General features: G+C 41.3%; 1 protein-coding gene across 1 annotated transcript in view; it reads left to right on the forward strand.

Annotated features, from left to right (window-relative positions):
- The window catches only part of LIMCH1 (LIM and calponin homology domains 1), a 323,950-nt gene that overhangs the window by 246,056 nt on the left and 57,283 nt on the right, over positions 1 to 20,611 (forward strand). Inside the window, exons 26-35 of the mRNA XM_044276674.1 lie at positions 2,090 to 2,869; positions 3,103 to 3,430; positions 4,306 to 4,502; positions 6,747 to 7,414; positions 7,630 to 8,521; positions 11,406 to 12,200; positions 12,419 to 13,180; positions 17,677 to 17,919; positions 19,503 to 19,778; positions 20,089 to 20,343. Coding sequence (XP_044132609.1) covers positions 2,090 to 2,869; positions 3,103 to 3,430; positions 4,306 to 4,502; positions 6,747 to 7,414; positions 7,630 to 8,521; positions 11,406 to 12,200; positions 12,419 to 13,180; positions 17,677 to 17,919; positions 19,503 to 19,778; positions 20,089 to 20,343 — 5,196 coding nt within the window. The remainder of the gene's footprint in view (positions 1 to 2,089; positions 2,870 to 3,102; positions 3,431 to 4,305; positions 4,503 to 6,746; positions 7,415 to 7,629; positions 8,522 to 11,405; positions 12,201 to 12,418; positions 13,181 to 17,676; positions 17,920 to 19,502; positions 19,779 to 20,088; positions 20,344 to 20,611) is intronic.

Below are 20,611 nucleotides of genomic sequence, written 5' to 3' on the forward strand. Positions count from 1 at the left end.
TCTCTACTACAGGTATCATATGTCCCAATGATGCGAAAGATGGGATTCATATCTGTTTTTTTGGGAGTGGGTGAAAAAAGATCCGATCTGTCTTTACTCAGGGCTGACTTGAAGGCCTTTTTAAGGGTAATCGGGATACCCTCTTTGGTTAAACCTGTTTTTTAGGTCTTTAGCTTGGCTGAAGAAATCGCTCTGGGTAGTGCAGTTTCTGCGGACTCGCAAATATTGTCCCTTAGGGATACCACACTTGAGATTTCAGGATGATGGCTTTCCCACCTCAGCAACTGTTGGTTGCAGTAGGTTTTCTGTGAGTCCTTGTAGTAATAGTCCCATTCTGTAGGGTAATAAAAGATCCAGAAAGGCCAGACCTTGGTTATACACCTCACTGGTGAAGTGCATACCTACATCGTTTTTATTTAGATCGGCCAGAAAGTCTGAGAACAGTCGTCTGGGGCCGCTCCAAAATATCAGTATATCATCGATATAGCGGCCCCAGGAGACCTCGACAAGAGAATTCTACAAAAAGAGTCCGAATGGACTTACCGTTTAAAAACGGTGAGCCCCTCCGGACTCAATGAAATTTTGTCATTTAGCTGCTTTATCTGAGTATGGCCTTGAATGGCGTTACTTTATAATATCTAGTCTTATATATCATCGATTTTACCGTGTTCTCCTAATAATCTTTGTGGACATGATCCAATTGATATAAAATATAGGACATTCATTTTTGATAACTTGATAAATCTCATTGCATTGATCAGAACTATTGTTCACCAATTTCGGACTATACAAATGAAGGTATCAGACCGCAATAGGTCTACCTTGTAATATCTGTATGTTTAATGGAATCCCTATCAGCTGGTAGGACTCTATTAGTCAAAAGTATTGACAATATAATGTCCTTCCCCGTTTCCATTTATTCTCCCACAATATTAATCCAACCCTCTTTAAAATCAAGTTATATGTGCATCACTTGACAATCTTTTATCGAAAAACGCCCATGGAGTATGTATCTTTAAACTTCAAATAGCATCTCTTTGTTGTTTTTTATCAACTACTCCCTTCCATGTACGTTTATTCGCTGGTACCTCCTCTTGGAGCGCATATCGTATGCGCTCCAACTGTTCCGCACATGTCACTTCCGGTGTGTGTGACATACTTCCGGTGTTCATGCGGTTCACCTACGGCTTGCGTTCCACCGCCGACCAATAGCAGCGGTCGGCGCACGCGACCTGACGTACTTCCGGTTTTGCCTGGCCGGCGGTGGAGCGCACGCCGAGGATCATACACACCATGAGGTAACTAATTCATTTAATGTTTGTCCAGTGTATTTTAGCATATATATAGAGGTGCAGTCACAGGGAGTTCTCTGGACTGCATCATCTAGTTGGATTTATCAATAGAAGAGCCATTGTTGCTGAGGGCTATTGTGCCACTGCTATATAATATACCTACATCTTCTCTTTTTCCCCTGATGAATCCGGTCACAACTGAACTGGAGGAAACGCGTTGGGAATTTCAAATCTTTTCAATTTTTGGCTGTATGGACACTGGGAGCAATTTTTACAGGGATAGGATAATAGGGAAAGCCACCGATAAGTGGGGTCGCCTCCTCTGGAGGTGATTCTCCCGCATTTAGGCGGGAGATTTCTCCGCTTTTAGGCAGAAGTATATAGTCTGATAGGGAATCCTTCTCCCCACCTCTGCCTTTTTCCATCCTGCAAATAGAAGTACTGCTCTATTTTAAATTTTCTCAACAAAGATGCCAGTGGACCATCCCACTACACCTGCTCTGCCTGTGGCTCATTTCCATATAAGAAAATATCATCAAACCGTGAGTGGGACTCCGTGGGTCCAATTTTGAGCACATGAGACTATTTATGTATTTTGCCTCTGTGTCTTACCTTACCTAAGTCCATATTGTTTCATTGTGCAGTTATCTAAATATACACATTGTATCTTGTGGGACTTATTTTTAAATAATAATCACTAAAAGTTATGTTTTAAGTAGGATAATTATTCAGTGACACGCAGTTTATATTCCTACATTCTATCAATATTTTCTACTGTGAATTCATTTCTTGTTTAGAATGGCTAGTTTCTTGTCTGGTCCGATTAACACTGACCAATGGTTGGCTGAGGCTACTCAAGTTTTTTCAGATCAAAATATTGACTGTATAGATACACCAGGTAACCTCAAATCCGTCTTTAAAGAACTATACGTGTGTTATAGGGACAATATCAAGTCCTGGTGGGAGACTCAGTCTCTAGAAAATTACATAAAATCTGAAATAGTCCCCAAAGGACTACGAATTTTTATTTCCCCTGCCATTAGATCCCAAACACCAGAGCTATTATTAAAGTGGGAAAAAACCCTGACAGAAAGCTCTCTCAATCTTATGCGTTTACTACTGACAGAGGAACGAGGAACCTTGGAAAGAACCTCTGCCAGATTAAACACTGCTATTGAGCAAACTCTTAAATTCAAGGAAGATCCTGACTTCTCTAGAAGAGAGAACAACTTACAGATCTCTGTTGAGAGATACCATACCTCTATAAAAGAGAGGAAACATAACCAATATAAAAAAGACCTCCTTGAATTTAAAGAAAAACGGGCATATAATAATCTAGGGGAAAAGCCCAAATCGGCAACAAAAGAAATCTCTTCCTCAGAACTAGATACCTCGGACACAGATAGATCTGCTGACTATAGTTCCCGAGGGAAGCCCAGATACAGAGGATCAAAAGGACCTAGAGGTCGCAGGGGAAAATACCAAAAATGGGGAACCAATACCAGAAACGACCCACATACTACATACTCAGAAGCATCTTGTTCATCTGGCTCTGGCTTGCCTTCCAATTTTTTAGGGTCAGGGGGGATCCCGTACGACCTCAGGGACCGACCCCGATTAGCCAAATAGATACATCCCAGAAAGGACAAATTATTAATCTCACCGACTATACCTTTTCAGATACAGAGATAGACATACTCACTAGGGGTACCTCCTTCGTGCCAACTACCAGGTATAATTCCTTTTCTTGGGTGAAGGACCTACACCTGTTTTGTCGTAAACTAAAATGGCAGAAATTTTTTAAACACAGTGATATGGAGGAAAGTGTAAAACTTGGGATTCCATTGAATGAACTTCCTCTGGTCAGAAATTTGGCCGACCTTATGTCAGAGGGGGAAAGAAAAATAGGGGAAGGTCCCTTCACCAACCTTAAACCAAAAAGCACCAAACTCCCTCCCCCAACAGAAAATAGCTCCATTGACTTGTTTTTGACAATAGTAACCAAAGAGCTAGAAAAATTAGACAACAAACAGCCCAAAAATGGCTCAAATTTGAATAAAAATGAAATAGAGGCCATGATGCAAATTCAATCAAACCATGATATTATTTTAAAACCATCTGACAAAGGTGGCAATTTGGTGGCTATGAATCACCAAGAATATAAACGAATGTGTAATACCATCCTAAATGACAAAAATTACTATCAGATTCTTGGAGCCGACCCTACAGATATTTTACTAGGGACCTTGAAATCATCTTGATAGAAGCCCTAGAGAATAAAGTAATATCAAATGATGAAGTGAAATTCATACTAGTACCATACCCCCAAATTGCCACCTTTTACACTATTCCTAAAATCCATAAAGGACTAAGCCCATTAAAAGGACGCCCTATCGTCTCAGGTATTAATTCCCTTACACAAAATGCGGGTATCTACATTGATAAGATCCTGAGAGATTATGTCACAGCCCTTCCCTCCTACATTAGGGATACGTCCGATCTATTGAGCAAGATAGACGGTATACATCTTGAAGACGATATTCTCATAGCCTCTATTGATGTAGAGGCCTTGTATAGTAACATCCCACATGATAAGGGACTGTGTGCCATAAACCATTTCCTCAGGAGCCGTGGTACACAATATCATGCGCATAGTAATTTTGTTCTTGAATTAATGGATTTCATTCTCAGACATAATTACTTTCTTTTTGATGCCCGTTTCTTCCACCAGCTCAGGGGCACGGCAATGGGGAGCGCTTGTGCCCCCACTTATGCCAATTTGTTCCTGGGCTGGTGGGAGGACACTGTAGTCTTTGCAGATGAATGCCCTTGGACGTCGAGAATAGTCTTCTGGGGCCGCTATATCGATGATATACTGATATTTTGGAGCGGCCCCAGACGACTGTTCTCAGACTTTCTGGCCGATCTAAATAAAAACGATGTAGGTATGCACTTCACCAGTGAGGTGTATAACCAAGGTCTGGCCTTTCTGGATCTTTTTATTACCCTACAGAATGGGACTATTACTACAAGGACTCACAGAAAACCTACTGCAACCAACAGTTTGCTGAGGTGGGAAAGCCATCATCCTGAAAATCTGAAGTGTGGTATCCCTAAGGGACAATATTTGCGAGTCCGCAGAAACTGCACTACCCAGAGCGATTTCTTCAGCCAAGCTAAAGACCTAAAAAACAGGTTTAACCAAAGAGGGTATCCCGATTACCCCTTAAAAAAGGCCTTCAAGTCAGCCCTGAGTAAAGACAGATCGGATCTTTTGTCACCCACTCCCAAAAAAACAGATATGAATCCCATCTTTCGCATCATTGGGACATATGATACCTGTAGTAGAGAAGTTAGAAATATCTTCCAAAAATACTGGGACATGCTCCTGCTGGATCCTGATATCCATGATATACTTCCATCAAAACCAGCCATAACATACAGGAGGGGTAGATCTTTAGGTGACCGCTTTGTCCATAGTCATTACACAGCGCCCAAACAAACAGGCACTTGGCTAGATAGAAAACCCCTGGGTATGTTCCGATGCGGATCATGTATAGCTTGCCCATATATATACCAAACCAAAAACTTCACAAGCTACACTACAAACAAAACCTATAATATCCGGGATTTTGTAAATTGCAAAACAACTGGGGTAGTCTATCTCTGCGTCTGTGTATGTAAACTTCAGTATGTCGGCAAGACAAAACGTGAACTCAGAAGACGAATTGGAGACCACCTTGGAGACATAAGGCACAAAAGGGACACTACCATCTCTAGACATGTGCATGATCTCCATGGTGGAAATCCAAAATGTCTTAAATTCTGCGTTGTTGAGGTCATTCGTCCATCCCCCAGAGGAGGAGACCTCGACAAGAGAATTCTACAAAAAGAGTCCGAATGGACTTACCGTTTAAAAACGGTGAGCCCCTCCGGACTCAATGAAATTTTGTCATTTAGCTGCTTTATCTGAGTATGGCCTTGAATGGCGTTACTTTATAATATCTAGTCTTATATATCATCGATTCTACCGTGTTCTCAGAATAATTTTTGTGGACATGATCCAATTGATATAAAATATAGGACATTCATTTTTGATAACTTGATAAATCTCATTGCATTGATCAGTACTATTGTTCACCAATTTCGGACTATACAAATGAAGGTATCAGACCGCAATAGGTCTACCTTGTAATATCTATATGTTTAATGGAATCCCTATCAGCTGGTAGGACTCTATTAGTCAAAAGTATTGACAATATAATGTCCTTCCCCGTTTCCATTTATTCTCCCACAATATTAATCCAACCCTCTTTAAAATCAAGTTATATGTGCATCACTTGACAATCTTTTATCGAAAAACGCCCATGGAGTATGTATCTTTAAACTTCAAATAGTATCTCTTTGTTGTTTTTTATAAACTACTCCTTCCATGTACGTTTATTCGCTGGTACCTCCTCTTGGAGCGCATATCGTATGCGCTCCAACGTTCCGCACATGTCACTTCCGGTGTGTGTGACACACTTCCGGTGTTCATGCGGTTCACCTACGGCTTGCGTTCCACCGCCGACCAATAGCAGCGGTCGGCGCACGCGACCTGACGTACTTCCGGTTTTGCCTGGCCGGCGGTGGAGCGCACGCCGAGGATCATACACACCATGAGGTAACTAATTCATTTAATGTTTGTCCAGTGTATTTTAGCATATATATAGAGGTGCAGTCACAGGGAGTTCTCTGGACTGCATCATCTAGTTGGATTTATCAATAGAAGAGCCATTGTTGCTGAGGGCTATTGTGCCACTGCTATATAATATACCTACATCTTCTCTTTTTCCCCTGATGAATCCGGTCACAACTGAACTGGAGGAAACGCGTTGGGAATTTCAAATCTTTTCAATTTTTGGCTGTATGGACACTGGGAGCAATTTTTTACAGGGATAGGATAATAGGGAAAGCCACCGATAAGTGGGGTCGCCTCCTCTGGAGGTGATTCTCCCGCATTTAGGCGGGAGATTTCTCCGCTTTTAGGCAGAAGTATATAGTCTGATAGGGAATCCTTCTCCCCACCTCTGCCTTTTTCCATCCTGCAAATAGAAGTACTGCTCTATTTTAAATTTTCTCAACAAAGATGCCAGTGGACCATCCCACTACACCTGCTCTGCCGTGGCTCATTTCCATATAAGAAAATATCATCAAACCGTGAGTGGGACTCCGTGGGTCCAATTTTGAGCACATGAGACTATTTATGTATTTTGCCTCTGTGTCTTACCTTACCTAAGTCCATATTGTTTCATTGTGCAGTTATCTAAATATACACATTGTATCTTGTGGGACTTATTTTTAAATAATAATCACTAAAAGTTATGTTTTAAGTAGGATAATTATTCAGTGACACGCAGTTTATATTCCTACATTCTATCAATATTTTCTACTGTGAATTCATTTCTTGTTTAGAATGGCTAGTTTCTTGTCTGGTCCGATTAACACTGACCAATGGTTGGCTGAGGCTACTCAAGTTTTTTCAGATCAAAATATTGACTGTATAGATACACCAGGTAACCTCAAATCCGTCTTTAAAGAACTATACGTGTGTTATAGGGACAATATCAAGTCCTGGTGGGAGACTCAGTCTCTAGAAAATTACATAAAATCTGAAATAGTCCCCAAAGGACTACGAATTTTTATTTCCCCTGCCATTAGATCCCAAACACCAGAGCTATTATTAAAGTGGGAAAAAACCCTGACAGAAAGCTCTCTCAATCTTATGCGTTTACTACTGACAGAGGAACGAGGAACCTTGGAAAGAACCTCTGCCAGATTAAACACTGCTATTGAGCAAACTCTTAAATTCAAGGAAGATCCTGACTTCTCTAGAAGAGAGAACAACTTACAGATCTCTGTTGAGAGATACCATACCTCTATAAAAGAGAGGAAACATAACCAATATAAAAAAGACCTCCTTGAATTTAAAGAAAAACGGGCATATAATAATCTAGGGGAAAAGCCCAAATCGGCAACAAAAGAAATCTCCTCCTCAGAACTAGATACCTCGGACACAGATAGATCTGCTGACTATAGTTCCCGAGGGAAGCCCAGATACAGAGGATCAAAAGGACCTAGAGGTCGCAGGGGAAAATACCAAAAATGGGGAACCAATACCAGAAACGACCCACATACTACATACTCAGAAGCATCTTGTTCATCTGGCTCTGGCTTGCCTTCCAATTTTTTAGGATCAGGGGGGATCCCGTACGACCTCAGGGACCGACCCCGATTAGCCAAATAGATACATCCCAGAAAGGACAAATTATTAATCTCACCGACTATACCTTTTCAGATACAGAGATAGACATACTCACTAGGGGTACCTCCTTCGTGCCAACTACCAGGTACAATTCCTTTTCTTGGGTGAAGGACCTACACCTGTTTTGTCGTAAACTAAAATGGCAGAAATTTTTTAAACACAGTGATATGGAGGAAAGTGTAAAACTTGGGATTCCATTGAATGAACTTCCTCTGGTCAGAAATTTGGCCGACCTTATGTCAGAGGGGGAAAGAAAAATAGGGGAAGGTCCCTTCACCAACCTTAAACCAAAAAGCACCAAACTCCCTCCCCCAACAGAAAATAGCTCCATTGACTTGTTTTTGACAATAGTAACCAAAGAGCTAGAAAAATTAGACAACAAACAGCCCAAAAATGGCTCAAATTTGAATAAAAATGAAATAGAGGCCATGATGCAAATTCAATCAAACCATGATATTATTTTAAAACCATCTGACAAAGGTGGCAATTTGGTGGCTATGAATCACCAAGAATATAAACGAATGTGTAATACCATCCTAAATGACAAAAATTACTATCAGATTCTTGGAGCCGACCCTACAGATATTTTTACTAGGGACCTTGAAATCATCTTGATAGAAGCCCTAGAGAATAAAGTAATATCAAATGATGAAGTGAAATTCATACTAGTACCATACCCCCAAATTGCCACCTTTTACACTATTCCTAAAATCCATAAAGGACTAAGCCCATTAAAAGGACGCCCTATCGTCTCAGGTATTAATTCCCTTACACAAAATGCGGGTATCTACATTGATAAGATCCTGAGAGATTATGTCACAGCCCTTCCCTCCTACATTAGGGATACGTCCGATCTATTGAGCAGGATAGACGGTATACATCTTGAAGACGATATTCTCATAGCCTCTATTGATGTAGAGGCCTTGTATAGTAACATCCCACATGATAAGGGACTGTGTGCCATAAACCATTTCCTCAGGAGCCGTGGTACACAATATCATGCGCATAGTAATTTTGTTCTTGAATTAATGGATTTCATTCTCAGACATAATTACTTTCTTTTTGATGCCCGTTTCTTCCACCAGCTCAGGGGCACGGCAATGGGGAGCGCTTGTGCCCCCACTTATGCCAATTTGTTCCTGGGCTGGTGGGAGGACACTGTAGTCTTTGCAGATGAATGCCCTTGGACGTCGAGAATAGTCTTCTGGGGCCGCTATATCGATGATATACTGATATTTTGGAGCGGCCCCAGACGACTGTTCTCAGACTTTCTGGCCGATCTAAATAAAAACGATGTAGGTATGCACTTCACCAGTGAGGTGTATAACCAAGGTCTGGCCTTTCTGGATCTTTTTATTACCCTACAGAATGGGACTATTACTACAAGGACTCACAGAAAACCTACTGCAACCAACAGTTTGCTGAGGTGGGAAAGCCATCATCCTGAAAATCTCAAGTGTGGTATCCCTAAGGGACAATATTTGCGAGTCCGCAGAAACTGCACTACCCAGAGCGATTTCTTCAGCCAAGCTAAAGACCTAAAAAACAGGTTTAACCAAAGAGGGTATCCCGATTACCCCTTAAAAAAGGCCTTCAAGTCAGCCCTGAGTAAAGACAGATCGGATCTTTTGTCACCCACTCCCAAAAAAACAGATATGAATCCCATCTTTCGCATCATTGGGACATATGATACCTGTAGTAGAGAAGTTAGAAATATCTTCCAAAAATACTGGGACATGCTCCTGCTGGATCCTGATATTCCATGATATACTTCCATCAAAACCAGCCATAACATACAGGAGGGGTAGATCTTTAGGTGACCGCTTTGTCCATAGTCATTACACAGCGCCCAAACAAACAGGCACTTGGCTAGATAGAAAACCCCTGGGTATGTTCCGATGCGGATCATGTATAGCTTGCCCATATATATACCAAACCAAAAACTTCACAAGCTACACTACAAACAAAACCTATAATATCCGGGATTTTGTAAATTGCAAAACAACTGGGGTAGTCTATCTCTGCGTCTGTGTATGTAAACTTCAGTATGTCGGCAAGACAAAACGTGAACTCAGAAGACGAATTGGAGACCACCTTGGAGACATAAGGCACAAAAGGGACACTACCATCTCTAGACATGTGCATGATCTCCATGGTGGAAATCCAAAATGTCTTAAATTCTGCGTTGTTGAGGTCATTCGTCCATCCCCCAGAGGAGGAGACCTCGACAAGAGAATTCTACAAAAAGAGTCCGAATGGACTTACCGTTTAAAAACGGTGAGCCCCTCCGGACTCAATGAAATTTTGTCATTTAGCTGCTTTATCTGAGTATGGCCTTGAATGGCGTTACTTTATAATATCTAGTCTTATATATCATCGATTTTACCGTGTTCTCATAATAATCTTTGTGGACATGATCCAATTGATATAAAATATAGGACATTCATTTTTGATAACTTGATAAATCTCATTGCATTGATCAGAACTATTGTTCACCAATTTCGGACTATACAAATGAAGGTATCAGACCGCAATAGGTCTACCTTGTAATATCTGTATGTTTAATGGAATCCCTATCAGCTGGTAGGACTCTATTAGTCAAAAGTATTGACAATATAATGTCCTTCCCCGTTTCCATTTATTCTCCCACAATATTAATCCAACCCTCTTTAAAATCAAGTTATATGTGCATCACTTGACAATCTTTTATCGAAAAACGCCCATGGAGTATGTATCTTTAAACTTCAAATAGTATCTCTTTGTTGTTTTTTATCAACTACTCCCTTCCATGTACGTTTATTCGCTGGTACCTCCTCTTGGAGCGCATATCGTATGCGCTCCAACGTTCCGCACATGTCACTTCCGGTGTGTGTGACACACTTCCGGTGTTCATGCGGTTCACCTACGGCTTGCGTTCCACCGCCGACCAATAGCAGCGGTCGGCGCACGCGACCTGACGTACTTCCGGTTTTGCCTGGCCGGCGGTGGAGCGCACGCCGAGGATCATACACACCATGAGGTAACTAATTCTTTAATGTTTGTCCAGTGTATTTTAGCATATATATAGAGGTGCAGTCACAGGGAGTTCTCTGGACTGCATCATCTAGTTGGATTTATCAATAGAAGAGCCATTGTTGCTGAGGGCTATTGTGCCACTGCTATATAATATACCTACATCTTCTCTTTTTCCCCTGATGAATCCGGTCACAACTGAACTGGAGGAAACGCGTTGGGAATTTCAAATCTTTTCAATTTTTGGCTGTATGGACACTGGGAGCAATTTTTTACAGGGATAGGATAATAGGGAAAGCCACCGATAAGTGGGGTCGCCTCCTCTGGAGGTGATTCTCCCGCATTTAGGCGGGAGATTTCTCCGCTTTTAGGCAGAAGTATATAGTCTGATAGGGAATCCTTCTCCCCACCTCTGCCTTTTTCCATCCTGCAAATAGAAGTACTGCTCTATTTTAAATTTTCTCAACAAAGATGCCAGTGGACCATCCCACTACACCTGCTCTGCCGTGGCTCATTTCCATATAAGAAAATATCATCAAACCGTGAGTGGGACTCCGTGGGTCCAATTTTGAGCACATGAGACTATTTATGTATTTTGCCTCTGTGTCTTACCTTACCTAAGTCCATATTGTTTCATTGTGCAGTTATCTAAATATACACATTGTATCTTGTGGGACTTATTTTTAAATAATAATCACTAAAAGTTATGTTTTAAGTAGGATAATTATTCAGTGACACGCAGTTTATATTCCTACATTCTATCAATATTTTCTACTGTGAATTCATTTCTTGTTTAGAATGGCTAGTTTCTTGTCTGGTCCGATTAACACTGACCAATGGTTGGCTGAGGCTACTCAAGTTTTTTCAGATCAAAATATTGACTGTATAGATACACCAGGTAACCTCAAATCCGTCTTTAAAGAACTATACGTGTGTTATAGGGACAATATCAAGTCCTGGTGGGAGACTCAGTCTCTAGAAAATTACATAAAATCTGAAATAGTCCCCAAAGGACTACGAATTTTTATTTCCCCTGCCATTAGATCCCAAACACCAGAGCTATTATTAAAGTGGGAAAAAACCCTGACAGAAAGCTCTCTCAATCTTATGCGTTTACTACTGACAGAGGAACGAGGAACCTTGGAAAGAACCTCTGCCAGATTAAACACTGCTATTGAGCAAACTCTTAAATTCAAGGAAGATCCTGACTTCTCTAGAAGAGAGAACAACTTACAGATCTCTGTTGAGAGATACCATACCTCTATAAAAGAGAGGAAACATAACCAATATAAAAAAGACCTCCTTGAATTTAAAGAAAAACGGGCATATAATAATCTAGGGGAAAAGCCCAAATCGGCAACAAAAGAAATCTCCTCCTCAGAACTAGATACCTCGGACACAGATAGATCTGCTGACTATAGTTCCCGAGGGAAGCCCAGATACAGAGGATCAAAAGGACCTAGAGGTCGCAGGGGAAAATACCAAAAATGGGGAACCAATACCAGAAACGACCCACATACTACATACTCAGAAGCATCTTGTTCATCTGGCTCTGGCTTGCCTTCCAATTTTTTAGGATCAGGGGGGATCCCGTACGACCTCAGGGACCGACCCCGATTAGCCAAATAGATACATCCCAGAAAGGACAAATTATTAATCTCACCGACTATACCTTTTCAGATACAGAGATAGACATACTCACTAGGGGTACCTCCTTCGTGCCAACTACCAGGTACAATTCCTTTTCTTGGGTGAAGGACCTACACCTGTTTTGTCGTAAACTAAAATGTCAGAAATTTTTTAAACACAGTGATATGGAGGAAAGTGTAAAACTTGGGATTCCATTGAATGAACTTCCTCTGGTCAGAAATTTGGCCGACCTTATGTCAGAGGGGGAAAGAAAAATAGGGGAAGGTCCCTTCACCAACCTTAAACCAAAAAGCACCAAACTCCCTCCCCCAACAGAAAATAGCTCCATTGACTTGTTTTTGACAATAGTAACCAAAGAGCTAGAAAAATTAGACAACAAACAGCCCAAAAATGGCTCAAATTTGAATAAAAATGAAATAGAGGCCATGATGCAAATTCAATCAAACCATGATATTATTTTAAAACCATCTGACAAAGGTGGCAATTTGGTGGCTATGAATCACCAAGAATATAAACGAATGTGTAATACCATCCTAAATGACAAAAATTACTATCAGATTCTTGGAGCCGACCCTACAGATATTTTTACTAGGGACCTTGAAATCATCTTGATAGAAGCCCTAGAGAATAAAGTAATATCAAATGATGAAGTGAAATTCATACTAGTACCATACCCCCAAATTGCCACCTTTTACACTATTCCTAAAATCCATAAAGGACTAAGCCCATTAAAAGGACGCCCTATCGTCTCAGGTATTAATTCCCTTACACAAAATGCGGGTATCTACATTGATAAGATCCTGAGAGATTATGTCACAGCCCTTCCCTCCTACATTAGGGATACGTCCGATCTATTGAGCAGGATAGACGGTATACATCTTGAAGACGATATTCTCATAGCCTCTATTGATGTAGAGGCCTTGTATAGTAACATCCCACATGATAAGGGACTGTGTGCCATAAACCATTTCCTCAGGAGCCGTGGTACACAATATCATGCGCATAGTAATTTTGTTCTTGAATTAATGGATTTCATTCTCAGACATAATTACTTTCTTTTTGATGCCCGTTTCTTCCACCAGCTCAGGGGCACGGCAATGGGGAGCGCTTGTGCCCCCACTTATGCCAATTTGTTCCTGGGCTGGTGGGAGGACACTGTAGTCTTTGCAGATGAATGCCCTTGGACGTCGAGAATAGTCTTCTGGGGCCGCTATATCGATGATATACTGATATTTTGGAGCGGCCCCAGACGACTGTTCTCAGACTTTCTGGCCGATCTAAATAAAAACGATGTAGGTATGCACTTCACCAGTGAGGTGTATAACCAAGGTCTGGCCTTTCTGGATCTTTTTATTACCCTACAGAATGGGACTATTACTACAAGGACTCACAGAAAACCTACTGCAACCAACAGTTTGCTGAGGTGGGAAAGCCATCATCCTGAAAATCTCAAGTGTGGTATCCCTAAGGGACAATATTTGCGAGTCCGCAGAAACTGCACTACCCAGAGCGATTTCTTCAGCCAAGCTAAAGACCTAAAAAACAGGTTTAACCAAAGAGGGTATCCCGATTACCCCTTAAAAAAGGCCTTCAAGTCAGCCCTGAGTAAAGACAGATCGGATCTTTTTTCACCCACTCCCAAAAAAACAGATATGAATCCCATCTTTCGCATCATTGGGACATATGATACCTGTAGTAGAGAAGTTAGAAATATCTTCCAAAAATATTGGGACATGCTCCTGCTGGATCCTGATATTCATGATATACTTCCATCAAAACCAGCCATAACATACAGGAGGGGTAGATCTTTAGGTGACCGCTTTGTCCATAGTCATTACACAGCGCCCAAACAAACAGGCACTTGGCTAGATAGAAAACCCCTGGGTATGTTCCGATGCGGATCATGTATAGCTTGCCCATATATATACCAAACCAAAAACTTCACAAGCTACACTACAAACAAAACCTATAATATCCGGGATTTTGTAAATTGCAAAACAACTGGGGTAGTCTATCTCTGCGTCTGTGTATGTAAACTTCAGTATGTCGGCAAGACAAAACGTGAACTCAGAAGACGAATTGGAGACCACCTTGGAGACATAAGGCACAAAAGGGACACTACCATCTCTAGACATGTGCATGATCTCCATGGTGGAAATCCAAAATGTCTTAAATTCTGCGTTGTTGAGGTCATTCGTCCATCCCCCAGAGGAGGAGACCTCGACAAGAGAATTCTACAAAAAGAGTCCGAATGGACTTACCGTTTAAAAACGGTGAGCCCCTCCGGACTCAATGAAATTTTGTCATTTAGCTGCTTTATCTGAGTATGGCCTTGAATGGCGTTACTTTATAATATCTAGTCTTATATATCATCGATTTTACCGTGTTCTCATAATAATCTTTGTGGACATGATCCAATTGATATAAAATATAGGACATTCATTTTTGATAACTTGATAAATCTCATTGCATTGATCAGAACTATTGTTCACCAATTTCGGACTATACAAATGAAGGTATCAGACCGCAATAGGTCTACCTTGTAATATCTGTATGTTTAATGGAATCCCTATCAGCTGGTAGGACTCTATTAGTCAAAAGTATTGACAATATAATGTCCTTCCCCGTTTCCATTTATTCTCCCACAATATTAATCCAACCCTCTTTAAAATCAAGTTATATGTGCATCACTTGACAATCTTTTATCGAAAAACGCCCATGGAGTATGTATCTTTAAACTTCAAATAGTATCTCTTTGTTGTTTTTTATCAACTACTCCCTTCCATGTACGTTTATTCGCTGGTACCTCCTCTTGGAGCGCATATCGTATGCGCTCCAACGTTCCGCACATGTCACTTCCGGTGTGTGTGACACACTTCCGGTGTTCATGCGGTTCACCTACGGCTTGCGTTCCACCGCCGACCAATAGCAGCGGTCGGCGCACGCGACCTGACGTACTTCCGGTTTTGCCTGGCCGGCGGTGGAGCGCACGCCGAGGATCATACACACCATGAGGTAACTAATTCTTTTAATGTTTGTCCAGTGTATTTTAGCATATATATAGAGGTGCAGTCACAGGGAGTTCTCTGGACTGCATCATCTAGTTGGATTTATCAATAGAAGAGCCATTGTTGCTGAGGGCTATTGTGCCACTGCTATATAATATACCTACATCTTCTCTTTTTCCCCTGATGAATCCGGTCACAACTGAACTGGAGGAAACGCGTTGGGAATTTCAAATCTTTTCAATTTTTGGCTGTATGGACACTGGGAGCAATTTTTTACAGGGATAGGATAATAGGGAAAGCCACCGATAAGTGGGGTCGCCTCCTCTGGAGGTGATTCTCCCGCATTTAGGCGGGAGATTTCTCCGCTTTTAGGCAGAAGTATATAGTCTGATAGGGAATCCTTCTCCCCACCTCTGCCTTTTTCCATCCTGCAAATAGAAGTACTGCTCTATTTTAAATTTTCTCAACAAAGATGCCAGTGGACCATCCCACTACACCTGCTCTGCCGTGGCTCATTTCCATATAAGAAAATATCATCAAACCGTGAGTGGGACTCCGTGGGTCCAATTTTGAGCACATGAGACTATTTATGTATTTTGCCTCTGTGTCTTACCTTACCTAAGTCCATATTGTTTCATTGTGCAGTTATCTAAATATACACATTGTATCTTGTGGGACTTATTTTTAAATAATAATCACTAAAAGTTATGTTTTAAGTAGGATAATTATTCAGTGACACGCACCTACAATGTGAATTTCAGACCCCTCTATGATTTCTAAGGCCTCTTTCACACTTGCGTTGTCCGGATCCGGCGAGTACTCCACTTGCCGGAATTACATGCCGGATCCGGAAAAACGCAAGTGTACTGAAAGCATTTGAAGACGGATCCGTCTTCAAAATGCTTTCAGTGTTACTATGGCACCCAGGACGCTATTAAAGTCCTGGGTGCCATAGTAGTAGTGGGGAGCGGGGGAGCAGCATACTTACCATCCGTGCGGCTCCCGGGGCGCTCCAGAATGACGTCAGAGCGCCCCATGCGCATGGATCATGTGATCCATGCGATCACGTCAGCCATGCGCCTGGGGCGCCCTGACGTCACTCTGGAGCGCCCCGGGAGCCGCACGGATGGTAAGTATGCTGCTCCCCGCTCCCCACTACAGTTTACCATGGCTGCCAGGACTTTAGCGTCCCGGCAGCCATGGTAACCATTGAGAAAAAGCTAAACGTCGCATCCGGCAATGCGCCGAAACGACGTTTAGCTTAAGGCCGGATCCGGATCAATGCCTTTCAATGGGCATTCATTCCGGATCCGGCCTTGCGGCAAGTGTTCCGGATTTTTGGCCGGAGCAAAAAGCGCAGCATGCTGCGCTATTTGCTGCGGCCAAAAAACGTTCCGTTGCGGAACGGAAGACATCCTGATGCATCCTGAAGGACGGACTGTCCATTCAGAATGCATTAGGAAAATCCTGATCAGTATTCTTCCGGCATAGAGCCCCGACGACGGAACTCTATGCCGGAAGACTATAACGCAGGTGTGAAAGGGCCCTAAGTGGGAGAACTTGCAAAATCACAGGGTGTTGAAATACTTCTGTTCCTCACTGTATATGGTTGTCGGTAGTGGGGAAATGAGGACTCTTGATGTAATTAAAGTGGCTGTTGCAAAAAACAACAACTCCTTTTTAAATGGAGACCAACCTCTTGGTCACTATAGCAGAAAACACAATTTCTCTATGCAATCACATTTTCTACTATAGTAGGAATTGAGGGCTGGGTGGACTTCTCCTTTTGTCAGTAGATCACATTAGGTTTGGCTTGAGAAACCAGTGGTTATCAGCCACTATTACTGGGGAAAGCCATGTCAGACTATTCATATGTATGGTAAACCATGTAATGCATAGACTCTTGGGGTTTACTAGAGCTGGAGATAGTCATATAAGTACTGGCTCAACACCACAAGAAAAATTTAGGGGTGGCATGGTTTACCTAGTAGTTTAATGGAAGTTTATTTTACTCTTTTTGTCTTAGGGCTGATTCACACATCCAGGAAACGTGGTCCATGTGTTGGCGATATCTCCCGGGCTGATCGCAGCTCCCCTGACCCGAACTGACTGTATCATAGTAAGTTGATACAGTCAGTTTGTATCTGATGGTGGGGTTATTGCAGCGTACTCACATCATCATGTGTGGCTGACGCATGGACCGCATTTCTCCGCCTAATCACGATCCTATGTGTCAGCCCTTACTATGAAGTTACACTCACACTGGAAGTATAAAACAGGGCCTTAAAATGAGTAATTCTTGTCTTATGCAAGTGAAATGTTATAAATATTGAAACCCCCATTATTGTTTATCTTTTTTTTTACATTTATGCTTCTCTAACATTATCATTTTTGCTGTATAACTTATTAGCCCAATTCGCTCAGAAACTATTGAGGAGGAACTTAGTGAGGGACACAGTGAGGAAGACGGGACCACAATAGTGGCTCCTCTTAAAAGGTTTCTTGGAAAAGCCAACAAGCTTAAAGAGCAATTTGAGCAGAAAGAAGAGGATACAAAGGATCAGTCTGATCCAAGTGATGTAGAGGTTCGGAAATTAAAAAGCCTTCAAAAAGTCGGAATTATGGTCATGCCTGCAGCAAAGCGATATAGCAGGTCAGCTCCTCATTATTGGAAAGCATGTCTGGAGTGCAGCGTTTTCTCACTATTTTGTGTCTTCACATATGTGGAACCTGCTGTCTTGCATAGGAGCATGTCTAACGTAAAACTTATCCCATAGAGACAACCACTCAGGTCAATGAAGGCATGTGTACTGCAGTAAACTGTTGGGAAATTGATATGCATGTGTTCTTCACAAATGTCCATTCCAAAATGTGTGAATAGTTGTAAAAAATAAACATAGTATACCAAAAAGATAGTTGTCTTGACATATTCCAGTCCACTTTTACTGGTATTGCATAACAGCAAGCTATTTAAAAAAATATATACTGTTTCAATGTGTACTGCTCTTGGAAAGAACTGTACTGTTTTGAGGAGGTTAAGGTCACCACCTGCCAACTTTTTGACAATGATAACCCTGCAATACCTTTTCTGTGGAGGACCCCCCAGAACAATTAGAAAGCCATTCTCTTTGAGACAACCATTAATGACTGTGTTGTGAATCATTTCTGATTCAGTATTGCTGTATTATTCTGGGTGATCACATAAAAGGACATGTGATCACCAGAATTTGGATATGAGGACAAAACAACTCAGTTTAACAGGGGCCACTTAGAGTGATACAGATGTCACAGGGAAGTTTTACCCTTTAACTGTGGCTCAAGTGTCATCTACACAATTCAATTCCTTCAAAAGTTTACGGTAACCTTTTAGATGATATGAAATGTTCAAATTAAAATATAATCCTAAACCTGAATTATCTAAATCACAACACAGAGATCAAATTTGCCACTTTTTTCATCAGAGCTCTCAGCAAACTCAACCATTTTTTGATGGTCTACAGTCCATCAGTGGTCTAACAACATCTAATATTCTGTTGATGGGTCAAAAAGGCAAGTTTACTGAGCAGTTAAAAAGATTTTTCCATTTTTCGTTCTGCACAGTAGATGCACCATTGAATTAAATTGGTGCCAATTTCTAAATTTGCTGAAGCCAAGCGTGAGATTAACATGCATTTGTGGTTTATGCCTTTTCATCCTTTGTTTTACAGGAGTAGCTTTATTATTAATCTTATTCCTTTAATCATTGGTGTTTATGTGGGCATGGCATGGGGTGAATGCCTGTGAATAGATGTTCTCATGCTTTGTATTCTGTCTGAGTGTTGTGGAAATTGACATCACCTTTTACTAAGTTGCTCTGGATAAGTGTCAAAAATTATATAATGCACTACTGGGAATCTAAACCTTTTGTGTAATGGTCAAAAATAACAATATACAGTGTATGATTTGATCACTTGCATTCAATCATAAATTATTTTAAGGAATCCTTCAGCTTCCTGTGCCCTTCTTTGGAGAAGTTTTGGCCTAAATATGTTATTTCATCTCTATATAAGGAGACCAGAAGAATTGTATTTTTGAGGAAATGACCCTGTTTGTTACTAATTGTCTGCTTGAGTGGTCACAAGAATGGACTGTGTCCTATCTAACCACTAATGTTCTGCATGTTGGACCTGCCTTTTTCAGTTTGAAGTGATATGAAGCTATTGGTATAGCTGTATAATGTCATTTTAACTGTCTCAGTCAAAAGCAATCTCTTGAAGACCATGAGCCAGACCTAGTGCTTCAGAAAGAGAACAGTAACCCATTAAATGTGGATTCTGAGGAGGAAGAAGAGTACAGAGTTCCAGATATTGAACGAGATGACTTGGCCACGCGGAGAGCAAGGATGAACCAACCTAAAATGTCAACCCCTTTTAATCAATATATACATGGCTCCTATATTAATAAATCAAAACCTCCTCAGGATGACTGTTTGCCTTCCACCCCTGCTTCACCTAAACATAATTTGCATAAAAGGTAAGCTCAAAATCCTGTTTGAGTGAATATAGCAAGTGAGCTACAGTATACCTACAGCATGCCTAAATTATCCAAGGAATCTACTGAAACGTTCAAAGGAACGACTGATATGGGATGCGTGTGGGTTTCAGAGTAGCAGAGTTTGACCTTGATATAGAGGCATTGGAAGAAAGCTCAACATATTTTTTTCCCATAAATGAAATATGTCTGATAGAGTTGGCATTGTGACCTGCTTTAAACAATGTGCATGGTCATAACGAAAATGCACCCCGTGACATAACCATAATCTTCTGAATTTCACTGTGTTCAGCAAACCTGAAAGCCAAGGCCAAACAATAGACTTGGCTGCTGTCAGCCTCAAGGGCAATGTAGTCCAAAGACCTGTAGATGTTGAGTCAGACCAAGAAGAGGAGAAGATTCCAGATGTACAGCGAGATGATTTAGCAAAGCGCAAAACTCATGGAGTAGCCACACATCAGAAGGAACCTAAAGTATTTGGAACGGCCTCAATAACCAAAGCTGACCTTGAAACCTGGCAGAGACTGAAGCTTTCTTCAGAAGATAGGTGTGTTACTACTTGGTTGAGTGTGAATGGGTATTTTCCAGCTGCATGTAATAGATTCTTTAGCTGCTTACACATGTCATAGGCACCTAAAACCATACATTTACACTGTAAAAATGGTTTCAGCCAATTGCTCATTGGGCAGAAAATATTACGAATTGAGAACAGGATTAAGGCAACCGAAGAGAGATTACACCATGATTAAGGCAATGGTGGAGGGAATCTAGTTTTTCTATGTCTAAATGATCTAGCTATAACGTAGATATATTGC

Source organism: Bufo gargarizans, chromosome 1 (assembly GCF_014858855.1).
Source record: "Bufo gargarizans isolate SCDJY-AF-19 chromosome 1, ASM1485885v1, whole genome shotgun sequence".
NCBI classification, from domain to species: domain Eukaryota; kingdom Metazoa; phylum Chordata; class Amphibia; order Anura; family Bufonidae; genus Bufo; species Bufo gargarizans.